The 11,079-nt window shown below is 45.7% G+C and overlaps 1 protein-coding gene across 2 annotated transcripts in view; it reads right to left on the bottom strand.

Annotated features, from left to right (window-relative positions):
- Nucleotides 1-98: 98 nt before the first annotated feature.
- The window catches only part of LOC137260949 (uncharacterized), a 35,903-nt gene continuing 24,922 nt past the window's right edge, over nt 99-11,079 (bottom strand). For both annotated transcript variants that reach the window (XM_067798523.1, XM_067798524.1), the window contains 4 exons: nt 3,099-3,274; nt 2,177-2,315; nt 1,483-1,615; nt 99-589 (listed from right to left, as the gene is read on the bottom strand). In XM_067798523.1, the coding sequence (XP_067654624.1) occupies nt 501-589; nt 1,483-1,615; nt 2,177-2,315; nt 3,099-3,274 (537 nt within the window). In that variant the 3' untranslated portion in view covers nt 99-500. The remainder of the gene's footprint in view (nt 590-1,482; nt 1,616-2,176; nt 2,316-3,098; nt 3,275-11,079) is intronic.

Below are 11,079 nucleotides of genomic sequence, written 5' to 3'. Positions count from 1 at the left end.
ACAAACTTATCAAATGCCTTTGGTCAGGTTGAAATGAAAGCCTTTGATGCATAGTTTCGTCGACTCTCTTCACGAAAAATAAGTGTTGACTAGAAAACTTCAAGGAATGTCTTTATTGTCAATTACGTCAAAAGAAATGTTTGAGACATCTGAAGACAAATGAACGGACAAACATCAACACAGCAGTCCGTGGTGATGTGTAGATGAGTAATGAAGTAAGAGCAGTGGGTGGACCTGTCTGATGAGAGAAGACACTGAGTGCCACTGATCAAGGCCAACTGACTGGGAAGACGTACAGACAGAGGGGATCGATAATGCAGGAAGACCGAGAGATCGGGAGTCAAAGATGTTGGTGATACTGAGATTGTGATAGACTTGGGGTGGACATATTGGGACGAACCGCAGACTATGGAGGTCGACAGAGGAGTCAAAGATGTTGGGGATACTGTGAGACCGTGATAGATGAGGAGGTCAACAGATTGGGAAGAGCTGACAGCTTATCAAGGAATGACGTGTCCGAGAAATCCCACACTGGTTCCTCCATCATTTTCTTCTACACGAACTGCCCATAGCCCGCTTGGGAAAGTTACTGAAACAAAGTTACCATATATTAGTATACACTTATTGAGATGTCCATTACGAGTGGCGAGTACATAGTGAACAGTTAGATCAAACATTCAGTGAACCGTTAGATTACCTGTTTTTCGTTTGCTGTTGCCTGTCAGAATTCCGGGCATAGAAGACAACCAGCAGTAGGTACACTTTCGGTAGTTGTTGTCTGACGCCGGTATGGTTCCAGCGGTATGGTTGTCTGAGGGTGAAGACTTTTATGGACAGATAACTTCTTTCTTGCAATGGATGCGACGTGTCGGTGTAGATTCTAACACCGTTATCAAGCAAAAGATGGAGCATCTACACCGAAAGCAACATATGTCATATTTGGGATTTCACTTTCTCAGTAAAGTACAAATTCTAGTACTTTTTTGGTAGAGTCCCATCCGGGATTCGAACTAGCACCCTCGGAGTCAGGCACCTAATCGCCAGCATACAGTCAGCCGCCTAGCCCGCTCAGCCACCACGACGTCCGGTGGCTGAGCGGGCTAGGCGGCTGAAATCCCAAATATGACATATGTTGCATTTGCCCACTTTCTAAATGGCATCGTGTAATCATCTACACCGAAACATCGCATCCACTGCGAGAAAGAAGTTGTCTATCCACGACAGTCTTCATCCTCATCATACAAGCTTCTCAAGTGCCACTTAAAGAAGATGTGGTTGTTTTTAAATAATAAATTCTGGACCAGACAATCCAGTGATAGGTATAATGAACATCAATCGCGGCAGTTGGGATACGATGACGTGCATCACACAATTTAATAAAAATATCCCCTAGAAACGCTCCCTGCCGTTTTGTGTTTGAATTTGTTTTGCACCATTGTCACTCCCAAGTTGTGATGTTGACATCTTGTGTATTAAACATACATATATCTCCCTCATTCACGGTGATCTGGAACGTGTTGCAGATGTCCACACACCCCTCGGGAGAGCTGAACACCACCCTCCGCCGCCCCTGCCCCTGGGCATACCAGCTGTAACCTCCCTGGGCACTGGGTGGCTGAAACAGTAGAAACATGCCCGTTACATCCCCCCCACTAGATGACACCAGTATGGGTGTTTGCTTCTTGTTTAACGCTACTTTACACAAGCTACATGACGAAGGTCTTCGAACCTAGTGAATGATATGATGAACATCGAGCTACACAGTTGGGATACATATACATACAAGAAACAACACTCTCAGTCCTGTCAGTCGCCTCTTACGATAAGCAGGTCTTCTAAAGACCATCATTAACAATACGTGTGGTGAAAGATGTTACCAATAACTGGTTACCTGAACCGTAAAGACACGAGGTATATCAAATGGAATCTCGTAGTACTCCAACATGACACACAGCTCACACAGTCCTATTGTACTGACGTGTTTTGGAGACCACGTGTCAATAACAATGTACACTAAGGTTCATATACTTTAGGTTCTTCGTGATTAAAAGCTGATTTTATGTGGTATTAGAATATGAAGCGTGACTGTACGTCGTTACAGAATATTTAACGAAACATCATATGTCAAGCTCCAAGTTAGCACTGTGAAGTAACACCAAAGAAATGTTTAACTCACCAAAGTCCTTTGCTGCCCCCCGTGCCCGTCTATGTAGAGGTATTTCTGAAGGGCGATCTCCGTCTTGGCTGGGATGATTGAGGGTCGGGGAAACATGCGCCTCATCACCTGGCCCTGAAGCAGCTTTTCCTTGCTGTTCCTGAAAAACGTCGGTATAGTGTTTGAAGCACCAGTAAAATCATAGGAGGCGCCCGCGACTGGTTCCGTATCGTTTGCATACAACGTGGTTCTTTAAAACTTCATGTTCCGTGTGTTAATTTCGCTCTATGAAATAACTTTAGAAAAAATGATGAATAGTCTATATTGTAAACTAGCGGTTATTTGTTCTACAGTCTGATACGTCAACCTGTTCCAGTCGAATGTCACTGATTTCGATTACCACAAATCCACATAAGCCTATTAGCTTTCTACGAAAACATGAACGGTACTATTTCACATGAAAAGCAAACATGTCTAAAGGGTGAAATTATTTTGGAAACTGTGAGGAAGTTGTCGGTTTCGGCGTGGATGGTGCCGACCTGGAATAGTGACTGGAAGTGGGGGACCTGCACGTTACAGCAGCGTGTATATGTTCCACGTGTCAGGGGACGGTACGGCAGGTAACGGACATGGTTTCCCCTCATGCGTATGATGTGCAAAGGCCATTTTCGGTGTCCCTCAAAACGCGCGCATCCCCGCACTTAATGATTTATGATTTATGTACACCCCACATGATCGGACAAAATACACCGTCGATTATCACTGATTACGACTTGTGCATATCCACTTAAGCCAGTTAGCTGTGTATGAATGCATGAGGAGTACTATTTCACAGGGAAAGCCAAAATCTTAAAAGAAGACGAGTTGAGAAGTCTTTGGCGCTGACATGATATGATGCCACGCTGGGATCATGACGAGAAAATACAGGCATAAACAGACGTACCATACACAAGAGAAGTTCTTCTCAGCTGTGATCAGCTCCAGCAAATCATCCCGGGCCAGATCACTAGCCTTCGCAGCCCACCCTGCTGTGCAGTCTATCGGATGCTGCGTTAACTGATCCTTTTCTTTCCTAATTGCAGACTGTACATCCTCGAGAAGCACCGGGGCCTGTAGACCCTGTGTACAGAAGATAAGGAGATTCTTCAAATGTGAATCCTCAAAAGATTGTGTCCGAAAGCGGGATATCAATAATCCAGAGGTGAAGGAACAAGTTTTATGGATGATTAACTTCTTTATTTTCACAATGGCGACGTTTCGGTATGGATTCCTATACCGTTTTCAAGCATCATTCTTATACCGTTTTCAAGCATCAAGCTTGAAAACGGTATAAGAATCAATACCGAAACGTCGTCATTGTGAAAATAAAGAAGTTGATCATCATAAAACTTGTTCCTTCTCCTTTAGCTCAGCAACTTCTAAAATGCCTCTAAAACAGTTTGTCAATAATCCAGGTTGCTATTCATGTAAAAACGACATTCGTTATGCCGTATTCTGCTTTCACCCGGACGAGCTCCTTTGCAATATACTACCTCTAGCCACTGATATTGCAATGCAATCACTATTGGTAACCCCAATAGTAACCTTATTACAAAACCATTTGTTAAGTGCCCAATGAACCAGTTAGAATGTAAGATTACGCATGTGATATGTAGTTGAGAATAAGCCTTTATTTTTGCAATAATAAGGCAGCAAATGAGTTGATACAGCGACACCGGGGCCGTCAGTACATCCCAAGACATGCAGTAGTATATACAATGGGGGTTTTAAAACACTTTCAAGAAAAGTCTCTACAAAGCCTTATTTACTAAATAAGGCTTTGGTTGGGCCCTTAGCTCTTGCTACTATTACCCCTACTACATAACGTGTGTTGGAGGTAACACTGTGCCGTACGGTACGATCAATAATTCTTCTCTTACAAACCCCCTACCCGGCCCATCCCTCAAGTAGTATAAGTTAGGTTCGTCGGCTTTCATATCCACTTTATCTATGTTGTAAGTTTTGACTGACCATATAGGATCGGTGGCCCGCTTACGGTTATCACCCTCGTGTTCCCCCGGCTGGTATAGATACCTCACTAGGGCCCTATCTGGTATCTGTTTCTCCTTCCCACGCAATGGAGCGGCCGACTCTGCAACTATTGATTTTAGTTTGATAGCGTCTGCCGGTTTCTTACCGGTGAGACGGGTGACTTCATGGTTGATTGCCGACACCACCTTGGGTAACAGTCGATCGTTTTCCAGGGGTGACCAGCTCCCTAGCATACTGATGGCCGAACAAGCGCTCAGCCAAAGTCCTATTAAATCTCTCAACTATGGCTTGGCTGCGATGGGCTCCGGCCGTGCCACGCCTGACCTTTGTATCGTGTTTGGCTAGCAGTTGTGACACGGCACCCATGAACTCCCGTCTGGGGTCAACTTGCAGCTCTGTTGGCCACGTCAGCGGGCTGCGTTTGTATATGCGTTCGAATCCTCTGGCTACCTGGGCCGAATCTTTCGTGGTCAAGGGTTCGGGTTCCTTGTAACGACTGGCTACGTCCACTACGGTTAAGGCATACTTGTACCTCTTGTCGTGGGGTAGGAACAGTAGGTCTGCCTGGTGAACGCTATTAGGTATGTTAATACCGAACCTCCTTCTAGGCACGTAGCGTGGTGCCGGCAAATAGATCTGCCACAGGGCTTGTTTTTCAAGCCACGCTTTGGCTTCCTCCGGGGGTACTCGCGCTATTTTAGCTAGCTTATCTACTGCGCTAGCTCCTTTCCAGTACCCACGCGGGCTGTAGTAAATAGCCTCAAATTTTTTCATGTCCATACGCGTATGTGTTTATCCCATCAACAGCTATCCAACGTTTAGTGTCCATAGGCGACAGGGACGTCTTGTTTATAGTCAGTCCGTATATCATATGTCCATCACTTCTAAGTGTGTTCATTTTATGCCTAAAGGTACGGGTCTTGAACAGGGCTTCCTTGAATCTGGCGTGTTTGATGTGTTGTTTCACCACATACTTCTTAACCCCCTTAGCCTTCCGGATCTCACTATTGTCGGCTTTCAGTATGGAGTACATCTTAGGTCTCAAACCTATGTACTCGGCTATGGGCATGCCAGCACACTCGTCCTTCATCTTACCTAGGACCTTTTTATTTACCGTACTGTGTATGGTATGGGTCTTAGGGTAGTCGCTGGTGTCGTATAAATCGAGGTGTTTTTTCATGTCCTCGTACACGTCCTCGGTTCGAATCTCCATCAGCAGGGAATCCGTGTCAGTGTACAGCACTTCACACCTGTCGCCGTACTGTTTCTTGAGCTCGTTGTAGTAAAAGTCGTACATCAGGTGTTTGGATAAATCGAGGATGCTCATCCCCACGTAAACAGGCCGGTTGAATTTTATGTGGCTTTTCTTCATGTGTAGGGCAACCAGGTTGTCTGTGAATATCTTACTACGGTTGAATGCCGGACTGACTATCAATCTCCTGAGCTTGTCTTCCTCACTCGACCGAACCAGCTTCACGGTCACGCGTTTCCTCAGGTTCTCCATAGTCTTACCAAACACCGAGTTGTTCATGAGCTTGTAGAGATTTTTCTCAAAATACACTGGTGGCTTTTTTTCGTAGGTCTGTGTTCATTCTTATGTAGGGCTCCATCCATGGGCTCTGGTCGAACATGAGCACCCTGTGTATTTTGGTCAGCCTCATACCCAACGACAGGTACAGCTGTAGGTTGCGATAGTGAACGATGTACTTGGTCTTATTCATTAAGTTAGGAACGAGTTTTTCAACGTCTGTCACACGCCCACCTAACAAGTTATGTTGGTACTCAGACATCCAGTCTGGGTTAACCCTCATACGTTCGGGGGCCAGGGGGTAGCTGTTGTGTGATGTGTGTAATTCCTTGGTATACTCTAAGTCAACCTCGAGGATATAACCTTTGTTTGAATCTGGTGCAACCCCCATAACATCAACGTGGGGTACCCATTCGAATCCCCCTGTAGGTAGATACTGGCTCATGGCCCAGCCGTACAGGTTGTTTGCATCGAGGAAGAGAATGTGATTGGTTGGCTTGTTAGGATCGTAACCTTTCACGTATTGATTATTTGCTTTAACGTATTGTTTGGATGCCATGGAAATCCCACCTCGCAAGCCTTTCTCAATGAATAGGTGCATGTCGTAATCTGTGAGCAATTCCAAATTAACTCCGGTCTTTTTAAGCAAGGCGTCCCACGACAGACCTGGGCTGGTGTAATACCATGCGGGGTCGAGTTTATACTGCTTGAAACACGTCCGCCTAAACGTCTCAAACACGTCGGCTAACAGCAGTACATCTGTCCTCAAGTACAGGTCGTGATAATCACCCAGGTTCTTACAACCCAGTTTATTCCATACGTTAGTCACGTGCGAGTAATCATCTCGTGAGACGGACGCCTCATTCAGCTTGCTATAAAAGCAGTCAATAGGGGGTAGTCTGGTCTCGGTGAACTTGACCCAACTATCCATGTACTCATAGGGGTACACACCCTTCCTCATAAGCAGGGGTCTAGTCTCGGCGTCTGTGTATCGATCGGTGATAGGGAAGGTATTGTTGGCCTTGACCAGACTGTCGAGTGACGACAGGAGGAACTGAAACGAGTCAATGAACCTAAGTCCGTTTAAGCTGAAGGAGATGTATCTCTCCATGTTGTTGGGGATGCACGTTATATTACCATCGATTTTCGCGATGGCCTGCATGATCAAGTGTGAGTCGTACCCTCTCAAGTTGTGAAAGACAACGGGGATGTTTATTGTCTTAGGGTTGATTTTAAGCTTGAGGTTGCACGCGCTGTGAGCGGCGCCTCTATACTTACCAGTTATGTGGCAGTGATCTCTCACCGAATCACCGTTAAGTGGTGAGTCACACACGTGACAGTTAGTGCTACTAGCGTGAGCTAGCCTGTCGACTCGGGTCATACGCATGGGAGCGATTCTATACAATGCATTCCTAATAATTTTTTCTTCCTCCTGCAAACACTTTAGAAACCTTTAAGCCGCGTCAGGGCCCCTATACACTACCGGAGCTTTCGTTTCCCCGTCACAACGGACGACAATGTATCCAAACCCACAGGCTTTATGCTCTTGTGTTTTGTGGGTAAAGCTACCACTGGGAGCCTCGCCGGCGGCACCACTGGGGGAATCCCCCACCAACAAGGCTTCGAAGTCGGCGTATATGATATAAGGCACAGACATTTGGTTCTTGTGGTTACCGAATTTTAGGATATTATCACCTTCCTTAGGCATGTCGACTCGTATGGCCGTCTGCCCCACACCTTGACAATCATCCTGGTGGGATTCTAATAAATCAGCTCGTGTGAAGCCATGTAGGCATCGTTCACAGAAGTGGGTCTTTTCTCTGTGTGCCGATTGGTCATACAACAGCCTGCTAAAGTGTTTTATCCATGTGTAGTGATACTTGTCACCTCGCTGGATCATGAATATATTGATAACTTGTCGATCCTTCACCGGGCTGACCCTGTGTACTATTGTTGTGTTACCTTCGTGTCCAAAGACATTTATAGCCAGATTATTCTGTTTTTCTACTTTAGTGATCTGGAATATGGGGGTGGGTTCATCTATACCATCCCAGTTGAGCCCATCATCCTGAGGATAATTAGAAGACCTGTTCGGATTAGTGTCAGCTGGAAATAAGGCTGACCTGATAGCTAACCTCAGGCAATCGTTTCCTCTATTCTTAACGTTTACTATGGCATGTTTGTTCCTATAGTAGGGGGGCAAGGCTAGGTATGATCCGCCTCTGAACGGCTCGTAGTTAGCTATGTCTAGATAGACATTATCGATTTTATCTACAGCCCACCCGGACCCCAAGTGTGTGTAGCGTTCTAGGTATTCTCGTATCTGCTGAAAACTGGTATCGATTGATGCGTCAATGGTCTCTGTATGTGTGACGACCTCTTGTTTACCTCGGAAGTAAGGCTGAACATACTCATCCTGCTTATCGAGCAACATTTTCACTGTGATCTGAAACTTGATACTTCCTAGATTATTTAGTTCCTGGTTGACCTTATCAGCTATCAGAGGCTTGATATCTGTAATGTCTATTGTTTCTATCAACGTGCGTGCGCCAACCTCTCAAATAGTTGCCTACAGCGCGCTCAGTGCGCACGAACTGTAGGTCAATAGCTCTATTCTGTCGTAATAATTCTACAAGCTGTGGTTTTCTCATACGGGAATACCCGCCTAAACCCAAATCGTGTGCCTCGGCTTTCAGTTGTTTTACAGTGGGAGGTTTTGCTACGGGGGCATGTGATAACAATGCGGTTAACCCGGCTCTCCCCAGGTTTGAATAACCCGTGTATCCAAGCTGTTTTGCTTGAGCTTTTAATTGTGTTACCGTAGGAGGGGCTTCTAAACCTAGTAATCTCAACAATGCTGACTTCCGCATTCGAGAATACCCGATCACACCTCTCTGTTTTGTGACCCGCTTAAGCTCGCGTACAGTAGTCATAGTGTTTACACCTAAGAGAACCAATGTCTAATTGGTTCACAGTAAAGGGAGGTAACCCTTAATAAAAAATATGTGGCTGTTTCACGCACTGTTCCTTGTGTAAAACATTTATTTGGAGTCTATCTTGAGCAGTCGCCTACGTTCTTTTATGTAGCCCTTTTTATTCTCGTAGATGAGTTGATGTCTGACTACGTTCGCTCCGTGAGCTTTACATAGACAGTAGTGCCCTTTAACCCCGATACCACACACAGAACACGTGTAGTTAGGACTTCCCATATGGAAACAACAGAACCCCTGATTCCTGCATTTCCTACCACAGGCCTCGGTCTTCCCCATAAGTATGTATTCGCATCGGTATGGAGCGGGTCTCATGTTTACTTATATGGGTATTTTAATTTAATTGCTTCGCAACCAACGCAGTAGCTGCTATACCCAACACTATGAAGCCCAGTTCACGATTCATTTGTCCCTTGGATGGTGTGTAGTACTGAGCGAGTGTGGGTTTATTGAGCGGTTCCAATCGTTTACCAGGTTAGTAGGTAGTATTCTTTCATTGCTTCATCGACATTGTTGAATGTTTGAACTGCATGGTTTTCACGCTGGAGTTGTTCGTTAATAAAATCGATCCTCTGGAGGCGTTTTTTAGCGTACTCGGCCTGTGCCCTTTGTAATTTCTCAGTAGCGAGATCGTGCCGCTTCCTTTCTTCCTGTATTTCAGCCGCGTGGTCATCTCGTAGTTTCGAGAAGAGGAAATTACTCCCGGAAAATGCCAGGGCATTCACTAACGCCCCACCGACCATCATAGCTATCGTGGCCATCCTATATTTATTTCATTATATTTTCAGGTATTATCCCTTGTTTTACTAGGATGTCTTTTGTGGCCATCGCCATACCAAGGTTCATTATGAGCATACCCATATCCTGCAGGTTGAAATCTAGCTTGACAGTTGGTTGTTTAAGCACCATTTTAGTCAACCGAGCGTACCCTACGGCTAGACTGGCGACCACTGTGGCGTGGTATGCGTCGTTGACGAACGTTTTCCCCTCAGACATTATGTATATGATATAAAAATATTAAAATTATAACATGATATGCGGGTTGACAGTGGGGGTTACCACCTCACTGTTGGGGGGCTCACTGTGGGAGGGTACCCCCACGTATAACCATGTTATAACCACGGCAGCGCCTACAGCCAACAACAGTCGGGGGTTGATAATTTTATGTTGGTTACACCACCGTTTTTTACCGGCAGCTACTCTCTTAGGATTCTTCTGCCTGGTTACTGTGGGGGGTACCCCCACTGGGGTCACTTCCTCCACTGTTGGGGGTTCCCCCACTGGTTCCCTGGTCACCTCGGGAGGGGTCTCCACCGTCACCTCGGCCATCTATACTATTATTATTATTTTTTCTCTCAAATTGACAATGCTTTGCCGTGATAATCGCCGCCGTCACTGGAGCCAACAACATGCCATATTTGTGGTACAGCTCGCAGCTGATAGAGCTCACGGCGTGTTCGATGAAAGGGTCTTTCTCGAGGTCCTCCCACAGGTAAAGTCGGCGTTCTGGCGGAATGGGAAGGAAGTATGACACAATACCGGTGTATATCTGGGTCATAGCCGATCCTATTGTCTTTGTCATTTCTGCTCCGAGCCGGGACTCGTATCTAGCGTACAGCTTATCGATTTCTTCGGCTGACATTTTGTGAATTTTATCCGGAGTGTAGTCTCCAAAGTAATGTTTGGCTTTGCCGCCAACAGCCAACGCCACCAGTTTCTCTCGCTTATCATCATCCCCAGACAATTGTTCGAGCAATTCCTCACACTCCATCTTATAATATAACAAGTAAGATTTAGTTTTAACTATATAATACCCGATGCAGACAAAACACAGAGAAATGAAGGTTAAGTTGCACACGACAAACACTTCAAATATCATAGCTATACTTAGCATTTGCTTAGCTTTAGCTTAGCTTTAGCTTAGCTTTGCTTAGCTTTGCTTAGCTTTAGCACACCCTATATGCTACTGGTTGGTCGGTTTTGAGCACGAGCTTAGCGTGTTTAGTTTCAGCGAGCTGTTTCTTCACCCGTTCCCGTTCTAATTTGCTCATCACATCGTTCTCTCTCAAACACTCCTCGAACGAATCCCTGTCCTTGCAGTGAAATAAGGCTACCCATCGCGTCTGCTCCCTGAGGTCTTTCAACACCGAGTTGAACTTCTGCGTTAGCGCCCAGACGCTGTGATTTGCATGCCGGCCGGAGAAGGCCAGGTACGATAGCATGTCTCTCTTTTTTGTTATCTTGCGATTAGCGCTGCAGTCGTCCAGTATGAACAGCGTCGGTTCTCCTTTAAATTTCTCGTGAAGAGCTTTCAACCAGTCCTGCAGGCGTGTTCCAGGGTCGATTTTGTGTACGTCCGGGTCCGTCATCACCCA

Source organism: Haliotis asinina, chromosome 14 (genome assembly GCF_037392515.1).
Source record: "Haliotis asinina isolate JCU_RB_2024 chromosome 14, JCU_Hal_asi_v2, whole genome shotgun sequence".
In the NCBI taxonomy this organism is placed as follows: domain Eukaryota; kingdom Metazoa; phylum Mollusca; class Gastropoda; order Lepetellida; family Haliotidae; genus Haliotis; species Haliotis asinina.
Note: the sequence above shows the minus strand (reverse complement) of the source record. Positions and strands in the feature narration are given on the sequence as shown.